Raw genomic sequence first — 26012 nt, forward strand, 5'->3', positions numbered from 1 at the left:
TGGGATTCTCTATTGTGATAACTGTCAGAGTGGTCAGTGGTGGTAGCCAGGTACCATCTAGTTCTTCCGGGCTCAGGCTGGTAGAGGCTGTGGTTCATGTGGTCCATTGGTCCTTTGGACTAATATTTTCCTTGTATCTTTGGTTTTCTTCTTTCTCCTTTGATCTGGACATGATGGGACCAACGGATGTATCTTAGATGGCTGCTCACATCTGACCGCTGACCTCAGATGCTACTCATCAAAGTAGGATGTAGAACGTTTTCTTTTTGAGCTGCGTTATGCCAAGTGACCTAGATGTCCCCCAAGACTGTGGTCCTCAGCCCTCAGCCCCAGCAGCTCGGTCCCTCAAGATGTTTGGATCTGCCTAGGAAACTTCTATGACTTTGCCTTGGTCAAGCTGTCCTGACATTCCCAATATTGTGTATTGTCTTTCCCTTCATCAGAGTTAACACTTGTCTGTTATCTAGTTAGTGATTTTTTTTCTCCATCCCTTCCGACCCTTGCAACCATCAAAGAATATTTTTTTGGGTGTAAATCTTTTAATGAGTTTTTATAATACTCCCAACTAATGTCATACAATATTTGTCCTTTTGTGATTTACTTATTTCACTCGGCAGATTCATCCATGTTGTGAGATGTTTTATGGATTCATCATTGTTTTTTATTGTTGTGTAGTATTCCGTTGTGTGTATGCACTATAATTTATCCAGTCATCTGTTGATGGGCACTTAGGTTTTTCTTTTTTTTGAATTGTACTTTAGGTGAAGGTTTACAGAACAAACTAGTTTCTCATTAAACAGCACATATATATTGTTTTATGACATTGGTTGACAACCCCACCACATGTCAACACTCTCCCTTCTCGACCTTCGGTTCTCTATTACCAGCTTTCCTGTCTCCTCATGCCTTATAGTCCTTGCTCCTGGGCTGTTGTGCCCCTTTAGTCTTGTTTTGTTTTATGGGCCTGTCTAATCTTTTTTGTAATCTTTGCCTGATGGGTGAACCTCGGGAGTGACTTCATTATTGAGCTAAAAGGATGTCTGGGGGGTATACTCCGAGGGTTTCTTCACTCTGTCAGGCCACTAAGTCTGGTCTTTGTTTTTGAGTTAGAATTTTGTTATACATTTTTCTCCAGCTCTGCCCGGTACCCTCTGTTGTGATAACCTGTCAGAAGTCACTGGTGGTAGCTGGGCACCATCTAGCTGTTCTGGACTCAGTCTGGTGGAGGCTGTGGTATATGGATCCGTTAGTCCTTTAGACCAATCTTTTCCTTGTGTGTTTAGTTTTCTTCATTCTTCCTGCTCCAGGAGGGGTGAGACCAGTGGAGTATTTTAGATGGGTGCTCACAGGCTTTTAAGACTCCAGATGCTACTCACCAAAGTAGAATGTAGAACGTTTTCTTTATAAACTATGTTATGCCAATTGAGCTACGTATTCCCGGGGACCACGATTCCCACAGCCCTCAGCCCAGGGAGTTTGGATGTGTCTAGGGAGCATCCGTGACCTTGCCTTGTACAAGTTGTGCAGGCTTCCCCAATACTGTGTTATTTTCTTAATCTTGAGTTTACACATTTTCTTTGTTAGGTATAAAACCCAGAACCCATTGCCCTTATATAACTTAGAAATACTTTCTACCAGGCTGGCTTTTCTTTTCATCCTCTTAGTAGGGTGTTTTGCAGAACAAAAAAGTTTTTAATTTTGATTAATGATTTTTTTTTCTCCCTTCATTTGTGGATTGTGCTATTGGTGTCATGTGTTAGGATGCTTTGCCAGATAATAGATTTTGAACACTTTCTATATTTTTTTCTAAGTTTTATAGTTTTACATGCAGATACGTTCCATTCAGAGATAAGTTTTTTATAAGATGAGAAATTTAGATCAGTATTCATTTTTGACCTGTTGATGCATCATTTCTTGAAAAGTCTATCCTTCCTCCAGTGAAATGCTTTTGTTAAAACCTTTGTTAAAAATCATCTGGCTAATTAGAGAAATGCAAATTAAAACTACGATGAGATTCCATCTCACTCCAACAAGGCTGGCATTAATCCAAAAAACACAAAATAATAAATGTTGGAGAGGCTGCGGAGAGATTGGAACTCTTACACACTGCTGGTGGGAATGTAAAGTAGTACAACCACTTTGGAAATCTATCTGGTGTTATCTTAAACAGTTAGAAATAGAACTACCATACAACCCAGAAATCCCACTCCTCGGAATATACCCTAGAGAAATAAGAGCCTTCACACAAACAGATATATGCACACCCATGTTTATTGCAGCTCTGTTTACAATAGCAAAAACATGGAAGCAACCAAGGTGTCCATCAACGGATAAATGGTTAAATAAATTGTGGTATATTCACACAATGGAATACTACGCATCGATAAAGAACAGTGACGAATCTCTGAAACATTTCATAACATGGAGGAACCTGGAAGGCATTATGCTGAGCGAAATTAGTCAGAGGCAAAAGGACAAATATTGTATAAGACCACTATTATAAGATCTTGAGAAATAGTATAAACTGAGAAGAACACATACTTTTGTGGTTATGGCGGGGGGAGGGAAAGTGGGAGAGAGTTTTTTACTGATTAGTTAGTAGATGAGAACTACTTTAGGTGAAGGGAACGACAATACTCAATACATGGAAGGTCAGCTCAACTGGACTGGACCAAAAGCAAAGAAGATTCCGGGATAAAATGAATGCTTCAAAGGTCAGCGGAGCAAGGGCGGGGGTTGGGGACCATGGTTTAAGGGGACTTCTAAGTCAATTGGCAAAATAATTCTATTATGAAAACATTCTGCATCCCACTTTGAAATGTGGTGTCTGGGGTCTTAAATGCTAACAAGCGGCCATCTAAGATGCATCAATTGGTCTCAACCCACCTGGATCAAAGGAGAATGAAGAACAAGAACACCAAGGTCACACGACAACTATGAGCCCAAGAGACAGAGAGGGCCACATGAACCAGAGACTTACATCATCCTGAGACCAGAAGAACTAGTTGGTGCCCGGCTACAACCAATGAGTGCCCTGAGAGGGAGCACAACAGAGAACCCCTGAGGGAGCAGGAGATCAGTGGGATGCAGACCCCAAATTCTCATAAAAAGACCAAACTTAATGGTCTGACTGAGACTAGAGGAATCCCGGCGGTCATGGTCCCCAAACCTTCTGTTGGCCCAGGACAGGAACCATTCCCGAAGACAACTCATCAGACATGAAAGGGACTGGACAGTGGGTAGGAGAGAGATGCTGATGAAGAGTGAGCTACTTGTATCAGGTGGGCACTTGAGACTGTGTTGGCATCTCCTGTCTGGAGGGGGGATGGGAGGGTAGAGAGGGTTGGAAGCTGGCAAAATTGTCATGAAAGGAGAGACTGGAAGGGCTGACTCAGGGGGAGAGTAAGTGGTAGTATGGAGTAAGGTGTATATAAGCTTGTATGTGACAGACTGACTTGATTTGTAAACGTTCACTTGAAGCTCAATAAAAAAAAAAAAATCATTTGGCTATACTTGTGTGGATCGTTTCCTGGGATATGTTATTTTTCTGTTCCATTGATCTGTATGTCTGCCTGTCTGCAGGTACCACACTGTCTTCATTACTGTAGCTACAGTTGATCTTCATTATTTGTGGATTCTGTATTTGAGAACTTGCCTACTCACAAAAATTTAGTTGTAATTGCAAAATCAATACTAGTGGCACTTTCATGGTCTTTTGCAGATAGTGTATGTATAGAGCAGAGAAAAATTTGATTCACCCCATGCACAAAGCTGGATCAGTATTTGCTAATTCAGTGTTCACAGGGACTTCATAGTACATAATTGCCATGAATAATGAGAATTGATTGTATATGGTAAGCCTTAAAATTGGGCAGTGTAAGTGTTCACACTTAGTACTTTCACAAAAATCTTTTAGCTATATTCTAGTTCCTTTGCTTTCCATTTAGATTTTTTAACCAGGTATCTATGTCTACAAAAAATCCTGCTGTGATTTTGATAGGAATTGTGTTAAACTTAACAATTTGAGGAGAATTGACATCTGTACTATAATGAGTCTTCTGATCATGAACATGTTATGTCTGCATTTTTTAAATTCTTCTTTCATCAGAGTGCAGGTCCTATATATGCTTTGTTAGATTGTACTTAAGTATTTTATATTCTTCTGAATGATTGCATATGGTATCATGCTTTAAATTGTTTCCAAGTGTAAAATTACTAATGTATACAAATACTGTTGATTTTTGTGAGTTGACTGTGTATCTTGTAACCTTGCTAAAAATCCCGTTCTAGGAGTTTCTTGAGATGTTCCATAGACAATCATGTCTACTACAATCAGAGATAATTAAGTTTCCCTTTTTCTTACCTGTTTTGTACTTTGCTTGGAATTTCGGTTACATATATGAAAGTATGTGTTGGGTGTGTTTTTAAATAGCAATCTTATTGAGATACAAATCACATACCATACAACTTACCCTTTTAAAGTGTACAGTTTAGTAATTTTTAGTATGTTCACAAAGATATGCCACCATCAAGACTAATTCTAAAACCTTTTTTTCACCTCAAAAAAGAACCTGTACCCATTCGCAGTCACTTCCCATTTTGCCTCTCCCTATGGGTTCTGGTAACCACTTGTCTTTCTTTCTCTAGATTTGCCTGTTCTGGGTATTTCCTTTAAATACAATCATGTAATATGTGACCTTTTGTCCATCCACGTTGTAGCAGGTATTACTATTTCATTCCCTTTAATTGCCAAATAATAATCTATTGTATGGGTATACCATGTTTTGTTCATCTCTTTAATCGGTTGGCAGACATCTGGGTTGTTTTCACTTTTTGGCTATTATGAATGATGCTGCCATGAACATTTGTGTACAAGTTTTTGCGAGGACATACATTTTCAGTTTTCTTGATTATATACCTAGGAGTGGAATTGCAGGGTCATATATATGGTAACTGTGTGTTTAACTTTTGGGGAAATTACCAGATTGTTTTCTAAAGTGACTGTACTGTTTTATAATGCCACAAGCAGTATATGAGTGTTTCAATTTCTATATCCTCACCAATACTTTTTTTATTATAGTGATCCTGTTGTGAGGTACTGTCGAGTCGGTTCCGACTAGTAGTGAACCTGTGTACAACAGAATGAGACGCAACCTGGTCCTGTGCCATCTTCACAATTGTTACTGTGTTTGAGCCCATTGTTGCAGCCAGTGTGGCAACTCGTCTCATTGAGGGCCTTCCTCTTTTTTGGTGACCCTTCACTTTATCAAGCAACCTGTTGCCGTCAAGTCGATTCCAACTCAGAGACCCTATAGGACAGAGTAGAACTGCCCCATTACCCATTAGGGGTTTCCAAGGAGTGGCCGGTGGAATCGAACTGCCAACATTTTGGTTAGCAGCCGTAGCTCACCGTAGCTCTTTACCAGTGCACTACCAGGGTTCCATAGTGATCCTAGTAGATGTGAAGTGATTTCCCATTGTGATTATGATTTATATTTCTCTAATTACTAATGATGAACATCTTTTCATGTGCTTATTGGCTATTTGCATATCTTTTTCGGACAAATTTATTCACATCTTCTGCCCAATTTTTAGTGTGGGGGCTTTTTTTTTTTTTGAGTTGTACTTTATATATTCTGAATACTAGACTCTTATCAGATACGTAATTTGCAGCGATTTTCTTCCATCCTGTGGGTTGTGTTTTCATTTTCTTTTTGTGTCATTTGAAGCACAAAGGTTTTTAATTTTGATGAGGTCAAATGGATTTATTTTTTCGTTGTTTGTGCTTTTGGTTGTTATATGTAAAAATCACTGCCTAACCCAAGGCCACTGACATTTACCATACTGCTATGTTTTCTTCCAAGAGTTTGTAGTTTTAATTTTTACATTTAGGTTTCTGATCCATTTTGAGTTAATTTTTGGTGTATGATGTGAGGAATTGGCCCAAGTTCATTCTTTTAAATGTGGATGTCCATTTGTCTCAGCACTATTAGTTGAAAAGACTATTGTTGACCCATTGAAATGTTTTGGCACCCTTTATGTTAATCACTTAACCATACATGTGAGTGTTTCTTTCTGGACTCTTTGATTCCATTCCATTGATCTATCCTATGCCAGTACCCAGAACTTGATTACTACAGCTTTGTGTAGTAAGTTTTAAAATTAGGAAGTAGAGGATCCTCTTTGTTTTTCTTTTTCAAGATTGCTTTGCCTATTCTGAGTTTCTTAAACTGAATATTAAGTCTTGATATTTGGACATGGAATATTTTTATGTGTCTTAATTTCTTGAAGCAGTGTTATAGTTTTCAGTGTACAAGTTTTGCACTTTGTTAAATTTAATTTTAAGTATTCTTTTTGATGCTATTATAAATGGAATTGTTTCCTTAATTCTGTTTGTCGTGTAGCCTTTTTCCGAGGTGCCTCTGGGAAGACTCGAACCCCTAACTTTTCAGTTAGCAGCCAGACATGTTAGCCATTTGCACCACCCAGGGACTCCTGCCATCCCTAGCTAGGTAGGTATTACTCTTACGTGGAAGCTGGAGATAGAGATACACATTTACCTGCCCAAGGTCACTGGGAAACAGGAGCTCAGCTGGGCCTTCAGGAGAATGATCAGGGGCACGAGCAAAGTGGGGTGACCAACTAAAATTGGTAAGAATTTTCCCTCAATATAATTGATTTTTTTAAAGCTTTTTAAAAAACTGAGATAAAATACATATAACATAAAATTTGACCATTAATCATTAAGTGTGAAATTCAGTGGCATTTAGTATATTCACAGTGTTGTTCAACTGTAATTTCTATCTTGTGTCAAGACATTTTCGTCACCCCAAATGGAAACACCATTCCTATTAAGCAGTCACTTCCCATTCCCCCCTCCCCAGCCCCTGATTTTTGTCTGTGTATTTACTTACTGTGGATGTTTCATATAACATGTTTTAGTGTGTTGTGTCTTCACGTTCATTCATCTCATAGTATTTTCTAATTTTCCTTGAATCAATTGATTTTAGGAGTGTGTTGTTTAACTTAGGAATTTCCTACGTTTCTTTCTGTTATTCCTAATTTCATTCCATTGTGGTTGGAGAACATAGTTTGTATTATTTCAATCATATTGAGGTTTTTTTTATGGCTTAGCATATGGTCTGCCCTTGAGAATGTTTCATGTGTACTTTAGAAGAATATATATTCCGCTGTAGTTAGGTGGAACGTTGTAAGGATTTTTTTGTCTTGTTCGTTTATATAGTGTTTTCCAAATCTCCATTTTGGTGAACGTCTGCTTAGTTATCTCGTTATTGCAAGCGAGATATTGAAGTTTCCAACTATTGTTGAATTGCCTATCCTTCGTGTCAGTTTTTTTTTGTTTCATGTCTTTTGCCCGTATCTTTATAATTGTTTTATCTTATTCCTAGATTGTCCCTTTCATCATAAAATGTCTTTATGTGTAGTAACCTTATTTGGTCTTTAAAGTCTGTTTTTTATACTAGTATAACCACTCTAGCTTTCTCAAGGTTGTTGTTTGTATGATATATATATATTTTAACCTAAAGAATGTCACCTGTAGACAGCATAGCACTCAATCTTGTTTTTTTTTGTTTCAGATGTAGTGTGACAGTCTTTGCCTATTGAGTGGGATGTTTAATCCATTCATACTTAATGAATTGTTCACTTTTTTGTCTGTGCTGATTTGATTAGTGATTGCTCTCCAGCTTATCATATACATCTTAATCAGAATCAGCTTCAGATTTATGCTAACTTCAGTGAGATACAGAAATGTTATTCCTCAAACAGCAAGGTACAGGAATGTTGTTTTTCCCCCTTTTGTGGTATTGCCGTTATATATATTAAACACATAATGTTACAAAACCCAGCAATATGTTACAATTACTACTGCATATATTTTTAGGACTGTTAAAGAAGCTTTTGTTATATTAACCTTATTTTATCAGTTTCGGTTCATGTCATTTGTTCTGTAGTTTCAAGTTACCATCTGGAGTCATTTCCTTAGACCAGAATAGCTTTGTTCCAACCTATGTCCTTTGTGTTGTTATTGGCAAACATATTACATTGTTATGTTATAGGCCCAACAGTACATCATATATGGTGCTGTTCATTCACATGGATTCGAATTGAGTAGATTTTCTTGAATAGATGTTTCTTCATTTCCTTGACCATTTCCAGAGACTTTATTTATTTATTGTGCTTTAAGTGAAAGTTTACAAATCCAGTCAGTCTCTCATACAAAAATTTATATACACCTTGCTATATACTCCTAGTTGCTCTCCCTCTAATGAGACAGCACAATCCTTCTCTCCACCCTGTATTTCTGTGTCCATTCAGCCAGCTTCTGGCCCCCTCTACCTTCTCATCTCCCCTCCAGACAAGAGCTGCCCGCATAGTCTCATGTGTCTACTTGATCCAAGAAGCTCACTCCTCACCAGTGTTATTTTCTGTCTTATAGTCCAGTCCAATCCCTGGCTGAAGAGTTGGCTTCAGGAATGGTTCCTGTCTTGGGCTAACTGAAGATCTGGGGACCATGACCTCTGGGATCCTTCTAGTCTCAGTCAGACCATTAAGTCTGGTCTTTTTAGGAGAATTTGAGGTCTGCATCCTACTGGTCTCCTGCTCCCTGAGGGGTTCTCTGTTGTGTTCCTTGTCAGGGCACTCATTGATTGTAGCCGGGCACCATCTAGTTCTTCTGGTTTCAGGCTGATGTAGTCTTTTATGTGGGCCTTTCTGTCTCCAGAGACTTTAAATGGTTGTTTTTTAAAAAATAATTTTCACCAGTTTTGCCGGGAACTGGGTCCATGGAGTTCTTCATACTCTCATGCCAGAAGGGGATCTCTGACTTCATTTTTTGAAGAATTCTTGATAGGTTTTCTTTCAGCACTTTGAATATGTCATCCTACTGCCTTCTGGCCTCCATGTTTTCTGATGAGAAATTGGCTGTTGATCTTATTGAAGATACTTTGTATGTGATGAATTACTTCTTGCTGCTTTCAGGAGTCTCTCTTTGATTCGCTCCTTGGCCTTTGACAATTTGATGGTGTGTCTCAGCCTGGGACTCTGCATTTATTCTACTTCTGGGTCCCTTTGAATTTATCCTACTTGGAGGTATTTGAGCCTCTTGGGTGCATAGGTTATTTTTCATTGTTATTGAGTTTTCAGCCATTCTTTAAATACCTTTTTTGCTCCTTTCTTTCCTCTTCTGGGACTTCCATTACACGTATGTTGGTATGTTTAATGGTGTCCCATGTTTCTCTGAAGCGCTGTTCGTTTTTCTCTTCTTCAGATCGTATAGTCTCTTATCAGTCCATTTTCAAGTTCATCAATTCTTTGTTCTGACAGTTGAAATCTACCGTTAAACTGTTGTAGTGATTTTTTTTTTCATTTCAGTAACTGTACTTTTAACTCCAGAATTTCCATTTGATTCTTTTTTTAAATTTGTCTTTATTGATAGTTTGTTTAGACATTGTCATCATACCTTCCTTTTCTGCTTTAAGAATGGTTTCATTTAGTTCTTTGAAGATAGTCATAATGGCTGCTTTGAAATCTTTTGCTAAGTCTGACACCTGGACTCTCACAAAGGTAGGAATTTTTTTTCCCTGTGTATTTTCCACACTTTGTTCTTTCTTGTCATATCTTGCTCCCCCCTTTTTTTTTTGGTGAAAACTAGACCTTTTAGATATAATGTAGCAACTCTGGATACTGATTTCCTCCCACCAGTCCCTCGGGTGGTGGTGGTGGTGTTCCTTATTTGTTTGGTGACTGGTTGGATATTAAAAAAAAAAAAAACCGGTTGCCATCAAGTTGATCCCATCTCATGCCTCCCCATGTGTTTCAGAGTAAAACTGTGTTCCATAGGGTTTTCAAGGCTGTGACCTTTCGGAAGCAGATTGTCAGGCGCCTCTGGTTGGGTTCGAAGCACCAACCTCTTGGTTAGTAATCAAGTATTTAACTGTTTGTGCCACCCAGAGACTATTTAAGTGAAATCTATTATCCCCCCATAATGTGCAGCCTGTGGGGTCACACTTCAGAGGACACAGCCTTAGACATGCACACAGTCACTGTGGGATGACAGTAGTTGTAGAAAGGCTTTCTTTGTGTCCTTCTGTGCTCTTTCTGTTATCTGCCTCTGTTGGTATCACATGCAAATGTTTTCCTCCACTAATTGCTGCCACAGTGCTCTATTGTTTTAGTTGATACCCTGGGACATAAATTGTCCTGTGGTCTGATCCAGTTAAATTCTGGCTGCTTTCTGAAGTAATCTTTGAGGCCATTATTTGAAGTTTTTTTTTTTTTTAAAACAACTCCAGGAGGACTTTTCTTAGCTCTTTCTCTGGTTTTCTGCTAACCTTCTAGCTAGTTTAAGGTTTAGCTTGTTGCTCTCATGGAGCTACCAGCCTCTTAATTGCTTATCACCACGGTCTCCTTTTGTTAGATATTTTTGATTTGTCTATAGATGGAGGGTTTACTGGGAGGGGTGTGTGTGTGTGTGTGTGTGTGTGTGTGTGTGTGTGTGTGTGTAGAGAGAGAGAGATTGGGCATAAACAAAACAACACAAGGGTATAATAGTAAAATAATTTAGCTCAAATGATCTCCAAATGCAAAAGGATTGCAAAGCAATGGAGCATTCAGTACAATGTAATGTAGGTTAGGGAGCATTCAATACAATGTAGTGTAGGTTAGAAAGCCTTTTTTCTTTTTAAATTATGGTAAAATGTATATAACAAAAGTTTGCCATTTTTAAGTATAGAAAGACTGCTTTTTTTTTTTTTTTTTAAGGAAATGATATAGTGTTGGTTTAGTGGATAAGGTAATAGAATTCTGGGGCTTGTTTACTTTCTACCTGTGCTCTGGTTAAGTTACATGTAACTTTGTAGAGCCTCAGTTTTCTAATTTGTAGAACAAATACTGCAGATTCTGTGTAAAGTATAAAGATTTATCTAAAGAGTACTACTTTAATGTACCTCAGGGTCCTCCCCTTGACTTGTATCACACTTGGGGATATACTAAGCTGCCCCTTAGAGTGTTGACCTCATGCTAAGCAGGTGGTGGTAGGGATGGAGGTTGTGTTATTTGCAAAAGACTCCGGGATGATGCCATTGAATCAGTCTCCTACTTTTTGTAAATAATTTGCTACATGTTCAAGATCCTCAAGGTTTGCCTTCATTCCAGACCGGTAGAGCCAACTGTCTAGTGAATGTTTTCACTTTAGTTTGTGTTTAAAACTGCACTCATCACCTACATCGCCACTCCTTGCTACTCTCTCCCATCCCTTTGAAAAGAAGTAGAAAGGAAAGCAAACCGGGAGTCTAGGATTGCATAAGCCAAGGAAGCTCAGCATGTCAAGAAGGGAGGACAGGGAAGTGACAACCAATTGAGTCTAATGCTGAGAATGGGGCAAACAGAATGAAAACTGAGAAGCCAGTGATCTGTGAAGCAGACCTTCTCCCCTCCCCTCAGATGCGAATCCACACAAAGCTTTGTATGGGAGTTAATCTTCAAACTCATTCATGGATCTCAATAAAACCTTCTGGCTTAATGCAAATTTGGTAGTTTAACACAAGCCGGATAATAAGAGAGAATGAAGAAGTAAAAGAGGAAGCAGAGACATTCTTTTTGGACTTTTGGGGAAAGAGGAGGACAGAGATTGGTGATTTTTAGTAGGGGAGATTCAGGTATATTTACAGGTTAAGAAAAGGTCATCCAGAAAGAGATTGAGGGGGTATGATGATGATTGAAGCATCATCCATTGGGGAAGGTAGACAACAGGATCACAAGTCCAGACTGGGAAACAAAAGGAAGAAATTGGAGCTAATTTGAAGTAGAGAAAAGTGAAGTTGAATTTGTAGCAAATATTTTGAGCAGTAAGAAAAAATTACTCAAATAGATTTTAATAGACCCCAAACAGCTAAGAAAGGTGATAAGCAAGTTTCTTCAGGTTTTTTTTTTAAATTTGCCTCCCTCTCACTAAAATTTTATAATGTAGGTGTATATAAAATGGAAAAGAAAAATGAAAGAGACTGCTTAATCACAGCATTATTTAACTTGTGTTTTTGCATTATGTGTTAAAGAGCTTTCTGTGTCTGTTCTTAGCCTCACCAAGCCAAACCCTTCTTATCAAGTTGATTTTGACTCACAGCGACTGTATAGGACAGAGTAGAACTGCCCCATAGAGTTTCCAAGACTGTAAATCTTTATGGAAGCAGACTGCCAAGTCTTTGCCCCATGGAGTGGCTGATGGGTTTGAACCACCAGCCTTTAGGTTAGCAGCCGAGTGCTTTAACTGTGGCACCACAGGGGCTCCTTTAGCCTCGCCAGTACTTGATGTTGACAGCCTTAAGCATGTTTTTTTCTTTTTTGCCAATTTGAGCAGGGAAAAAAAGTCTCGTTTTTATAATTTGTACTTTTATGATTACTAATGAAGTTAAGAGGCGCAGTATAAGGTAGCAGTTGAGCTGTGGGCTCCGTATGTTAGAATCCTGTTTTGTCACTTGGTACTGATATAGGCAGTTTACTTTGGTGCTCTGTGCTCTCCTTACCTGTAAAGGGGAATAATAGCAGTTCTGTTGCGTAGGTTTGTTGTGCTTCAGATAGTGCTTAGCACGTGAAAAACTCTATTTTCAAATTACCCACTGCTGTCAAGTTGATTTGACTCATAGCGACCCTATAGAACAGAGTACTTAGCAGAGTGCTTTAACCACTGTGCCACCAGGGTTCTTTATTTTCAAGTTAGGTATTATTATTTCATTTTCATTTGTCACTTGTATTTCTTTTTCTGAGACTTTTCATATCTATTGCTTGTTTTTCTTTTTCCTTTTTCTTATTTTTTGGTAATTTTTTAGACACATGTGTTATGGATATTCTGTCCTGTTTTTTTACGTTTTTAAAGAAACAAATGTATAAGCTCTCTTGATGCTTCTGCAGTTTGCCTAGAGGGTAGACATTGTTTTAAACATATTCCTCTAACACTTTCATACTATTGTTGTTTACATTTACCTCATTATTCCTGTTGGATGTATTTGTTTTACATGGCATAAGGTACCCTTTACCTTTTTTTTTTTTTAAATAATGTTTTATGTGAAAGTTTACACAGCAAATTAGGTTCCTCTTCAACAATTTTTGGAAACCCTGTTAACAGCTATGGATTCTAACCAAAAGGTCGGCAGTTCAAATCCACCAGGCACTCCTTGGAAACTCTGTGGGGCAGTTCTACTCGGTCCTGTAGGGTTGGAATGAACCTGACGAAATGGGTTCGGTTTTTAACAATTTTTAGGAGCCTTGGTGGCACAGTGGTTAAAGTGTTTGGCTGCTAGCTAAAAGTTCTACTGTTTGAATCCACCAGCTGCTCCGCAGGAGAAAGATGTGGTAGTCTGCTTCTGAAAACAGCCTTGAAAATCCTATGGGGCAGTTTCTGCTCTGCCCTATAGGTTCGGTATGAGTCGAATTCAGAATCAAAGGCAGCAGATTAACAATTTTTATACAAATTGTTCCATGCCATCGATTGCAATGTTCACAGTGTGTCAGAATTCTTTATTTCCATTCTGTTTGTACTGTTACCATTGATCTAGTTTCCCTTCCCCCCCCTTGCCTTCTCATTTTTGCTTTTCAGTAAATGTTGACTATTTGGCCTCATATAATTGTTTAAGGGAGTATTATTCATGGGTAATTTAGTTTTTTATAAGCCAAACTATTATTTGGCTGAAAGGTGACCTGCAGAAATAGCTTCAGTTCTGAGTTCAAAGGTTATCTTAGGGCAATAATTTTGGGGTTCTTCTTGTCTCTGTTGGTCCAGTAGGTCCGGCCTTTTTTTAGGAATTTGAATTTTGTTCCACATATTTCTCCCATTCTATCCGCTACCTTCTGTTGTGTCCCGGGTCAGAATGGTCAGCAGTGGTAGCCGGGCACTATCTAGGTCTTCCGGTCTCAGGTTAGAAGAGGATATGTGGTTCATGTGGATTGTTAGTTCCATGGACTAGTTTCTTCTTTGAGCCTTTGATTTCCTTCATTCTCTTTTGCTCCATACGAGTAGAGACCAATAGTTGTAGGTACTCTACTTTTTGTGAAAGGATAGAAAACTTGAAGAGTCTGCATAACCTGGGCAAGCCCTTCTGCTCTTATTTCTGCTTTGGTAAAATGGGGATAATAATACCTTAGTTCTGTACTGCAGGAAACCCTGGTGGCATAGTGGTTAAGTGCTATGGCTGCTAACCAAAGGGTCAGCAGTTCTCCTTGGAAACTCTGGAGCAGTTCTACTCCGTCCTGTAGTGTCGCTATGAGTCGGAATCGACTCGATGGCAATGGGTTTGGTTTTTTTGTTTTGGTTTCTGTACTGTATAGACTGGGTGCGGGTATGAGGATCAAATTAAACAAGTTACAGGAAAGCACTTGAAAACCGGTTGTGCTTTACAGATGTTTGATGCTTTGCTCACCTAAGTATTTGGTGAGAAATAATTGAATATTACTATTATTGAAGCAGATAAACCCTAGTATGTCTGAGAAGGACCTGGCAATCTGCTCCTGTAAAGGTCAGCCTAGAAAACCCTGTGGGGCAGTTTTGCTGCGTCACATGGGGTCACTATCAGTCAAAAATTGACTTGATGACACCCAGTGACAATGTCTTATGTATCATGGGGTATATTTGGTTTTTAGTGTGTCAAGCCAGGAAATGATTAGAAAACATAGAAGTGAAACTTTAACAATGCTTGTGGGAAATCCTCTCTCTTTCTCTGCCGGTGAGTTAGAAACCCATCTCTGGGTTTAAGTGAGTTAACTGTTCTGGGCAAAATGGGAGTTGTGGGCACCTAATTTATAATCAAATGCTTATAATCAGTAAGCTGAGGTTCTTGCTCTGGTGGCACATTAGACTCAATCATGGGGAGATTTTGAAAAGTATTGGTGCCTAGACCTCACGCCCAAATTTTCTAATTAATTCCATCTGGAGAGAGGGAGTTGGGCGTCAGTGGTTTTAAATCACCTCTGGTGATTCTGATATGCAGTTAATGATGAGAATCACTGGTCTAATGAATGTAGAATTGAGTTTGGTGACATTCCTTCCCCTAGATGCCTTTGCTTTTCACGGTGCAAAGAAGGATTCCCATTGTTAAGTAGCTGTGGCCTGTAGCCCAGGTGTGGCTCCCGGAATGCCTGTGGCCAAAACTTTGCTAAAAGTGGAGAGCTGAGGTCACATGACAAATTTTATTGTATTGGGGTTGTAACATAGTTTGAACTCTCTCCAAGAAAAATTTCTCAAAGTTTTCAAGTTTATGTTAAAACCACTTGTGTAAGCATGTTTAAAAACCATTTATAATGCCCTTATCCAACCCCCAACCCAGTGCCAGTGATAAAATGTGAGTTGTACACTTTTTCCTGAAATTAAAAAAAAAAAAAAATCAAGTTTTATTAGCTGCTTTTATATCTTAAGCGTACACATTTTACAGTGAAGACTCGTAGTTTTGCCTTTCCATAATTAGAATGGCAAAGTAAGTACCTTGGTACTGTCCTTGGAGTTAGTTTCAGGAGAAAACTGGAATATTACATAAATAAGACTATGCATTGTATTTTTTTTTTTATGCCAGCTGGTTTAACATTGTCAGTTCATTGAGTATAGTATTAATGGAACTTGAGCTTTTCGCTTTCCCTCTCACTTACACAGCCACTTTCTCCCGACTAGATGCATTGTTGATGCTATTAAGCGTATTAAAATTTAAACAGTTCCTTAATTCATGTTTTTTTATATCTGAAACATATACTTTTTTCCTTCTACTTGTAGGTTATGCAATGGTCTCTGCAAGATGGTTTATTCTTGAATTGGAGCTGTTTAAGACTGACATATGCTGGTACTTCATCTTCTATAAGTGGACTATAATTTCTTTTCTGAAGACAACTACATAAGCAGACAAAATTGCAAAGATCTGCCCTGTGTCGAGTATGACAGCCACGACTCGTGGCTCTCCAGTAGGAGGGAATGACAACCAGGGCCAGGCTCCTGATGGACAGTCTCAGCCTCCCCTCCAACAGAATCAGGTAGGATGTTGGAGATACTGGTTAAAGTTATGTTGGTGTGTGTACTGTGAGGTACTAAATAATGGAACATGACTTGAATAATTTGTGAAGTAGCCATAAAACATATTTTAAGTTTCATTTAAAAAGTCTTGTACAGTAACGAGAAAGCTCAAGTGCTGTGTATGGTGATGCTTGAATATGTAGCCCTTCTTTTTCTGATGTCTTATGCTTGTGTTCCAGATTTCATCTTCGCGTCATACTAGTTTTATGACTTTGGTTAAATACTAGAGTAACTGTGGTACTTCATACGATTATTGTGAGAATCAAGTGAAATAATGTTCGTAAAGGAATTAACATAGATTTTGACATCACAGCTTTATGTTGGCCTAAAACTAGTAGGGTAATAGCTGTTCTTTTTTCTGTTCTCTGGGTGAATCTGTGTAAGGCTTCTGTTATTTCCTCATTAATCATTTGGAAAATTTTACTGGTGGAATCATCTGGCCTTAGGTTTTATTTGTGGAAAGATTTTAATTGCAGATGTAACTTTTTTTTTAAATAGAAGAATTAAAATTTTTTTTTGTAAGTTGTGCTTTTCAGGTTATTTGCCCATTTCATCAAGATTGTCACATTTATTGCAGTAAAGTTGTTTTTAATATCCTTTTACTCTTTATTACCTTTTAATGTCTCTCAGGGTATGATGTCTATGATTGATAATATTAATAATAGTATTTCTTAGGTTGTTACTGTGATTCATTAAACAGTTTCTTTTTCCTGTTTGTATGAAACTGAATGATAATGCAGAAAAACATTCAAACTTGTGATTTGCAGCTAAATGCCTAGAGGTAAATTTATAGCTGAGGTGCATGTACATGAGTCACAAACATGCTTCCTACAGCTGGTGCAAGTTTGTGTAGGATTTTGTGTAGATAAGTTCTTAGGCAAAAGTGTTATGATTGTAGAGTATTTGTCATTTTGGACTAAGTTCTTATTGCCCAACTATTGCCAATTAAATATTGTATCATAAGTATAGAAAAGAGCTACGTTATGTTTTTTCCTCTCCCTCTGCAATTTTAGAGAAGTATGATAGTCAAATGTTTGTGTTGGATACCAAAGATTTCTATTTTCAAACCAGGAACTAGCAGAGTTCTAGTATTTTTCCCTTTCTCCTTTGCTTTTTTTTTTTTTTTTACTTTTATTGAGCTTCAAGTGAACGTTTACAAATCAAGTCAGACTGTCACGTATGAGTTTATATACACCTTACTCCGTATTCCCACTTGCTCTCCCCCTAATGAGTCAGCCCTTCCAGTTTCTCCTTTCGGGACAATTTTGCCAGCTTGCAACCCTCTCTATTCTCCCATCCCCCCTCCAGACAGGAGATGCCAACACAGTCTCAACTGTCCACCTGATACAAATAGTTCACTCTTCATCAGCATCTCTCTCCTACCCACCGTCCAGTTCCTTCCATGTCTGATGAGTTGTCTTCGGGAATGGTTCCTGTCCTGTGCTTACAGAAGGTTTGGGGACCATGACCACCAGGATTCCTCTAGTCTCAGTCAGATCATTAAGTCTGGTCTTTTTGTGAGAATTTGGGGTCTGCATCCCACTGATCTCCTGCTCCCTCAGGGGTTCTCTGTTGTGCTCCCTGTCATCAGTTGTGGCTGGGCACCAACTAGTTCTTCTGGTCTCAGGATGATGTAAGTCACTGGTTCATGTGGCCCTTTCTGTCTCTTGGGCTCATAGTTATCGTGTGACCTTGGTGTTCTTCTTTCTCCTTTGATCCAGGTGGGTTGAGACCAATTGATGCATCTTAGATGGGCGCTTGTTAGCATTTAAGACCCCAGACACCACATTTCAAAGTGGGATGCAGAATGTTTTCATAATAGAATTATTTTGCCAATTGACTTAGAAGTCCCCTTAAACCATAGTCCCCAAACCCCCGCCCTTGCTCTGCTGACCTTTGAAGCATTCATTTTATCCCGGAAACTTCTTTGCTTTTGGTCCAGTCCAGTTGAGCTGACCTTCCATGCATTGAGTATTGTCGTTCCCTTCACCTAAAGTAGTTCTCATCTACTAACTAATCGGTAAAAAACCCTCTCCCTCCCTCCCTCCCTCCTCCCTTCATAACCACTAAAGTATGTGTTCTTCTCAGTTTATACTATTTCTTGAGATCTTATAATAGTGGTCTTATGCAATATTTGTCCTTTTGCCTCTGACTAATTTCACTCAGCATAATGCCTTCCAGGTTCCTCCACGTTATGAAATGTTTCACAGATTCGTCACTGTTCTTTATCGATGCGTAGTATTTCATTGTGTGAATATACCACAATTTATTTACCCATTCATCCATTGATGGACACCTTGGTTGCTTCCAGCTTTTTGCTATTGTAAACAGAGCTGCAATAAACATGGGTGTGCATATATCTGTTTGTGTGAAGGCTCTTATTTCTCTAGGGTACATTCCGAGTAGTGGGATTTCTGGGTAGTATGGTCCTTTGCATTTTATATTCGTATTGTGCATGGAATCCTAACCTCTTCTGTAGTATTCGTGGCTTGCATGGCTTTAGATGAAAGTTAACCCTGAGCGTATGGCCCCTGGATACCCATTCAGCTCAGTAATGAGGCCACTCCTGAGGTTCACCCTTCAGCTGAAGATAGAACAGGCCCATGGAAAAAACAAGACTAAGGGGGCACACCAGCCCTGGGAAAGGGACTGGAAGGTAGGAGGGAACAGGAAAGCTGGTTATGGGGAACCCAGGATCAAGAAGGGAGAGCGTTGACATGTTGTGGGGTTGTTAACCAGTGTCATAGAACAATGTGTGTACTGTTCGATGAGAAACTAGTTTGTTCTGTAAACCTTCATCTAAAGTTCAATTAAAAAACAAAACAACAAAACTCATGAAAACGTTTACACACAGAAAGGAAAAAAACGAGTTAAGTCCCTACTTTGAGCTTTTATTTTAAGATGAGTTTGATAATAATTTTTGGAGCTCTTAGGTTTCTGATACTCAATTTGATATTATACATGATGCTCTTTTTCTAGTAGCTTTAATTTTTTAAGATAACTGGTAATTTAAAGCATTAAAGGAACAAAACAAATTGTATTCACTCTTTCATCACCCTATTCTCTACATGTTTAATGTTAAGATTTTAGTTATTTCATAAGATCTGATATTGTCGAAACAAGAAGAAGCAACCACAGCATTAATCACTGCTCAATTTAAGGCTCACTTTTTGGGTATGCTTTTGACATACTGTCATAAAAGGAATTTTTCTAAGAACAGATTTTGTTTTTTTCATTTAACATATAATATTTTTAAAAAGATTGGTCCCACAGGAGAGAATTTTAGGCTCTAGTAAGTACTCGTCTGTCAATTTTTTGTACTGTGGGGCTTGCATGTTGCTGTAATGCTGGAAGTTATGCCATCGGTACTTCGAATACCAGCAGAGTCACCCATGGTGGACAGGTTTTAGCAGAGCTTCCAGACTAACAGACTGGGAAGAAGGACCTGGTGGTTCACTTCAGAAAAAACTAACCAGTGAAAACTTTATGGATAGCAGCAGAACATCATCTGATACAGTGCTGGAAGATAAGTCCTGCAGGTTGGAAAGCACTCAAGATACGACTCGGGAAGAGCTGCCTCAAAGTAGAATCGAACTTAATGACGTGGATGGAGTAAACCTTTCGGAACCTTCATTTGCTGATGTGGCACGATTCAAAATGAGAAGAAACAGCTGCAGACATACATTAATAATCGAAACATGGAATGTACGAAGTATGAATCCAGGAAAAATGGAGGTTGTAAAAAAAAATGGATAAAGGTTGATATTCTATGCATTAATGAGCTGAAATGGATTGGTTTTGGCTTTTTTTTTCAATATGATTGCATTTTTTCTTTTTTAATAATTTTTATTGAGCTTTAAGTGAACTTTTACAAATCAAGTCAGTCTGTCGCATATAAGCTTATATACACCTTACTCCATACTCCCACTTACTCTCCCCCTAATGAGTCAGCCCTTGCAGTCTCTCCTTTCGTGACAATTTTGCCAGTTTCTAATCCTCTCTACCCTCCTATCTCCCCTCCAGACAGGAGATGCCAGCATAGTCTCAAGTGTCCACCTGATACAAGTAGCTCAGTCTTCATCAGCATCTCTCTCCTACCCATTGTCCAGTCCTTTCCATGTCTGATGAGTTGTCTTCAGGAATGGTTCCTGTCCTGGGCCAACAGAAGGTTTGGGGACCATGACCGCCGGGATTCCTCTAGTCTCAGTCAGACCGTTAAGTCTGGTCTTTTTGTGAGAATTTGGGGGTCTGCATCCCACTGATCTCCTGCTCCCTCAGGGGTTCCCTGTTGTGCTCCCTGTCAGGGCACTTATTGGTTGTGGCCGGGCACCATCTAGTTCTTCTGGTCTCAGGTTGATGTAAGTCTCTGGTTCATGTGGCCCGTTCCGTGACCTTGGTGTTCTTCATTCTCCTTTGATCCAGGTGGGTTGAGACCAATTGATGCATCTTAGATGGGCGCTTGTTAGCATTTAAGACCCCAGACGCCACTTTTCAAAGTGGGATGCAGAATGTTTTCATAATAGAATTATTTTGCCAATTGACTTAGAAGTCCCCTTAAGCCATAGTCCCCAAACCCCCGCCCTTGCTCCGCTGACCTTTGAAGCATTCAGTTTATCCTGGAAACTTCTTTGCTTTTGGTCCAGTCCAGTTGAGCTGACCTTCTGTGTATTGAGTATTGTCCTTCCCTTCACCTAAAGTAGTTCTTATCTACTAACTAATCAGTAAAAAACCCTGTCCCACCCTCCCTCCCTCCCCCGCTCGTAACCACAAAAGTATGTGTTCTTCTCAGTTTATACTATTTCTTAAGATCTTATAATAGTGGTCTTATACAATATTTGTCCTTTTGCCTCTGACTAATTTCGCTCAGCATAATGTGGCCTACTATGCCAAGAATAACAAAGTGAAGGGGAATGGCATCGCGTATGTGGTCAAAAGGAACATTTTAGGATCTATCCTGAAGTACGAGACTGTCAGTGATAGGATAATTTCCATAAGCCTATGAGGAAGGTCAGTTAATATGACTGTTATTCCAATTTACGCATCAACCACTAATTCCAAAGATGAAGAAATTGAAGATTTTTACCAACTTATGTAGTCTGCAGTTGATCAAATGTGCATTCAAGATGCATTGATAATTATTGGTGATTAGAATGAGAAAGTCAGAAACAAAGAAGAAGAATGGATAGTTAGAAATTATGGCTTTGGTTATAGAAGCAACAGCAGAGATCTTGTGATAGAATCTTGCATGACCGATGACTTAGTCACTGCAAATACCTGTTTTCAGTAATATAAATGGTGACTATGTGGACCTTACCAGATGCAATACACAGGAATTGATTTGACTACATTTGTGGAAATGGCCGATTGCAAAGCTCAGTGTCATCAGTCAGAGCAAGGCCAGGGGCCGACTGAGGAACAGACCATCAGTTGGCTCATATGCAAGTTCACGTTGAAGCTGAAGAAAATTAAAACAACTCCATGATAGCCAAAGTACAACCTGGAGTATTTCCCACCTGAATTTTGGAGATCATCTCAAGAATAGATTTGACACATTGAACACTAATGACCGAAGACTAGACGAGTTGTGGAATGACATCAGGGATATCACTTGGAGAAAGTAAAAGGTCATTAAAAAGACAGGAAAGAAAAAAAAAGACCAAAATGGATGCGAGAAGAGACACTGAAACTTGCTCTTGAACGGCAAGTAACCAAAGCAAAAAGAAGAAATGATGAAGTAAAAGACTTCAACAGAAGATTTCGAAGGGCTACTTGAGAAGACAAAGTAAAATAGTAATAATGAAATATGAAAAGACCTGGAGTTAGAAAAGAAAAAGGGAAGAATGCACTTGGCATTTCTCAAGCTAACAGAACTGAAGGAAAATTTCAAGCCTCGAGTTGCAGTATTGAAGGACCTATGGGTAAAGTACTGAATGACGCAGGAAGCATCTAAAGACGATGGAAGGAATACACAGAACTACTGTACCAAAAAGAATTGATTGACATTCAACCGTTGCAGGACGTATAAGCATGTGATCAAGAACTGATGATACTGAAGGAAGACTTCCAAGCTCCATTGAAGGCATTGGCAAACAGGCTACAGAAATTGATGGAGTACCAATTGAGATGTTTCAGCAGTGGATGCAGCACTGGATGTACTCGCTTGTCTATGCCAAGAAATTTGGAGAACAGCTACCTGGTTAACTGACTGGAAGAGATCCATGCTTGCGCTCATTCCAAAGAAAAGTGATCCAACGGAATGAGGAAATTATTGAACAATATCATTAATATCATACACAAGTTAAAATTTTGCTGAAGATAATTCAAAAAATGGTTGCAGCAGTACATTGACAGGGAACTACCAGAAATTCAAGCCAATTTGAAAAGAGGAAGTGTACCTTAAGCTGTGTTCTCTAGAGAAGCAAAATCAATGAAGCGTGTGTGTGTATATATATGTATATGCATATATATATATATATAGGCATACACTTAAGAGATTCATATCAAGGAATGACTCATGTGGTTGTAGAGGCTAGAAAGTTCCAATTCGTGGGTCAAGCTGGAGGCTTCTCCTGACTTGTAGCCACAGGGTCTGGTGAACCCAAGATTGCCAGATAAGATGACAGACCCCTCTGGCTCACATCCCAAGATCGGCAGGTAGGCTGCTATCTCAAGCCCTGAGAACTGGATATCAGATCAGGAGCCAGCTGCAGGATCCAGAGAGAGCAAAAGCCAGTGAGCTTTGCCAGAAAATTTACATACATTAGATGCAGGCCACACCATCAAGGAAACTACCTTTCAACTGACTGGCTACTCATAGCAGATCTCATTGTGGCAGTGATCAGATCTCATTATGGGGGTGATTACATAATTACCTAGCTACCAAACTACATCATAACTGCCAAAACACTGAGAATCGTGACGTGGCCCAGTCAAGCTGACACACAACTTTAACCGTCACAGCGTGGAGTGACGTATATCATTGCTGGTGTCACATGGATCTTGGCTAAAAGCAGAGAATACCAGAAAAATGATTAGATGTGTTTTATTCACTGTGTAGGTCATAACAAATTATGGACAATACTATGAAGAATGGGACTTCCAGAACACTTAAGCGTGCTCATGTGAAACTTGTATGTAGACCAAGAGGCAGTCATTTGAACAGAACAAGGGGATACTGTATGGTTTAAAATCAGGAAAGGTTGTACCCTTTCACCATACTTACTCAATCTCTATGCTGAGCAAATCCCAGAAGCTCTACTTTATGAAGAACAGGGCATCAAGCTTGGAGGAAGACTCCTTAACAACCTGTGGTATGCAGATGACACAACCTTGCTTGCTGAAAGTGAAGGGGACTTGGAGCACTTACTGATGAAGATCAAAGACTACAGCCCTCAGAGTGGATTGCACCTTAAGATAAAGAAACCAAACATCCTCACAGCTGGACCAATAAGCAACATCATGGTAAAAGGAGAAAAGATGGAAGTTGGCAAAGGTTTCATTTTACTTCGATCCACAATCAACGCCCATGGAAGCAACAGTGAGGTAATCAAATGACAGATTGTATTAGCAAATCTGCTGCAAAAACCTCTTTAAAGTGTTGAAAAGTAAAGATGCTCCTTTGAGGGCTAAGGTGTGCCTGACTCAGGCCATGGTGTTTTCAGTTGTCTCATATGCATGTGAAAGGTAGAAAGTGAATAAGGAAGACTGAAGAATTGATGCCTTTGAGTTTTGGTGTTGGTGAAGAATATTGAATATCCTATGAACTACCAGAAAAATGAACAGAGCTGTCACAATGCTCCTTAGAAGCAAGGATGGTGAGACTTCATCTTAGGTACTTTGGACATGTTCTCAGGAGGGATCAGTCCCTGGAGAAGGACTTAATGCCTGGTAGAGGGTCAGCTAAAAAGAGGAAGACCCCTCAATGAGATGTATTGACACGGTGGCTGCAACGATGGGCTCAAACATAGCAGCGATTTTGAGGATGGTGGAGGATCGGGCAGCGTTTTGTTCTGTTGTACGTAAGGTTGCTATGAGCTGGAACTGACTTGTTGCCACCTAACAACAAGAAATGAGTACAGTAAAACTTGTGAAAGCTGGGACTGGTGTAAGTCAGAAACCGGTCAGAGAAGGAAAACTCAAGTGTTTTCCCCTAAAAGGAGTGATAGATAAGACCCTGTCAAAGGCGTAAAACTTGCGAGACCTGCAAAAACAAGATAGTTCTTTTGTTCTGGCTCTCACAGTTTTTACTGTAGTACAACTCAGTGAATAATTGAAACACTTGGCAAAGGCATTGTGAGATGAACACTCCTGGCTGCTGTTGCCGAAGAATGTATTAGTGTAAAACTCTACAGTGGAATTTGGTAGTATACGTCATTGGCCTTAGAAGAAAAACTATACTTTTGTTGTAGTTATTACATTTCCAGGATCCTACCCTAAGGAAAAAAAGTACAGTACAATGATTTGCATAAGATTTATTTGTTAGAAGATTCATAATAGCTCTGTTTATGTAACAAAATAAGAGGTGTCCTCTACTTTAATTTCAAACTTTTACAAAAAGATTTAACAGTATGGGAAAGCACTCAAACGTTGAGTGGGAAAAGGACACTATCTTAAACTATGTATTCTCATTTGTAAGTTTTTACGTATATATGAACAGATGACACTGGTATTTTCTGTTGGTATATTACAGGTGTTATAAATGTTATTTTTGTCTTTATGTTTTCTAGATGAATGTATATAATACAAAATCCGGAGGAAAAGGTTTTTTAAAGTAGGCTTTTAAAGCTATATACTTCAAATGCAAATATTTCTGGTAGGCTTCTAACACTTGTATTCCATGCTATAGACTCTTTTGCCTTGAGACCAGTTCTCTGTATCTGCACAATGTTGGTTTCCATTATAAGTAAATGTTCGCCATTTACTTAATTTTAAGTGGTGTTAATCAGCTGAGTTCGTGTATAGCCTCTGTAACACCTTAATGGTGGTAAATGTGGTTGTCTTTATGTAAGCATTTATTTATGCAACTGTGTTTATCACACAAGTGTTCAGTAGATGCTAGAATGATGAGGGGGGGCTCCCTTCTCTAAAAGGGCCATTAATCTACAGTGGGTAGAAAATTCAGGAACACATCAGTTTAAAAATTATGTTGGTTGCATTCTGAAAGAATATACTACTTTTTAAATTAAGAGTAAAAACCAGTTGCCTTCGAGTCAGTTGCGACTCATGGCAACCCCATGTGTGCAAGGTAGAGCTGCATTCCATAGGATTTTCAAGGTCTGAAGCACGTTGCCAGGTCTTTTTTCTGAGGTGCCTCTGGGTAGATTTGAACTGGCAGCGTTTTGGTTAGTAGCTGAGCACTTAACCATTTGTGCGGCCCCCCCCCCGAACTCATATTAAGGATAAGGGGTTGTAAAAGTTCATTCACTTAGTTGTGAAAATATTGTTATTAAGGGCGGGGGGGGGCAAGAGAAAAGTATAGTAAATACGAGGAATGAAAGAAACAAAAATCTAGCCGTAGTCATATTGAAAGGGACACGACTTATTTAGAAACCACAATCTTGAAGTTTTTAAATAATTGTTCAGATAGTAGTTTGAGAGTAGGAAATTGTAGAATATAGTTAATTTTTTTCCCTTCAAATTATAAAATGAAAGTAGAAAGGTATAAATCAGGTACATTTAAATCTGTGAAATGTGGTATTTCATATTTACAGTCTAATTTTTATATCATTACAGGACTCATAATGGGAAGTATAAACAGTATACGTTGTAATTAAGAACATGTACCTTAGAAGTTAGACCTACATTCAAATCCTAGCTGTGGAGTTTTTTGTGCTGTGTGCCCTTGGGCTTGTTATTGTCTGAGATTGTTTTGTCATCTATTAAATGGCAGTAGAATATTTCATTAGGCTGTTGTGGATTAAGTGATATTATTTTTAAAGCACGGTAA

The 26012-nt window shown here is 38.9% G+C and overlaps 1 protein-coding gene and 1 long non-coding RNA gene across 11 annotated transcripts in view; both read left to right on the forward strand.

The window, feature by feature from the left end:
* The window catches only part of USP9X (ubiquitin specific peptidase 9 X-linked), a 135896-nt gene that overhangs the window by 22973 nt on the left and 86911 nt on the right, over nt 1–26012 (forward strand). For all 10 annotated transcript variants that reach the window (XM_064278153.1, XM_064278152.1, XM_064278151.1 and 7 more), the window contains one exon: nt 15773–16026. In XM_064278153.1, the coding sequence (XP_064134223.1) occupies nt 15931–16026 (96 nt within the window). In that variant the 5' untranslated portion in view covers nt 15773–15930. The remainder of the gene's footprint in view (nt 1–15772; nt 16027–26012) is intronic.
* LOC135228902 (uncharacterized) lies at nt 16033–25717 on the forward strand. Its single transcript, XR_010319761.1, has 2 exons — nt 16033–19801; nt 23124–25717. It is a non-coding gene; the product is annotated as an uncharacterized LOC135228902 (long non-coding RNA).

The sequence above is a fragment of the Loxodonta africana genome, chromosome X, assembly GCF_030014295.1.
Source record: "Loxodonta africana isolate mLoxAfr1 chromosome X, mLoxAfr1.hap2, whole genome shotgun sequence".
NCBI lineage: Eukaryota > Metazoa > Chordata > Mammalia > Proboscidea > Elephantidae > Loxodonta > Loxodonta africana.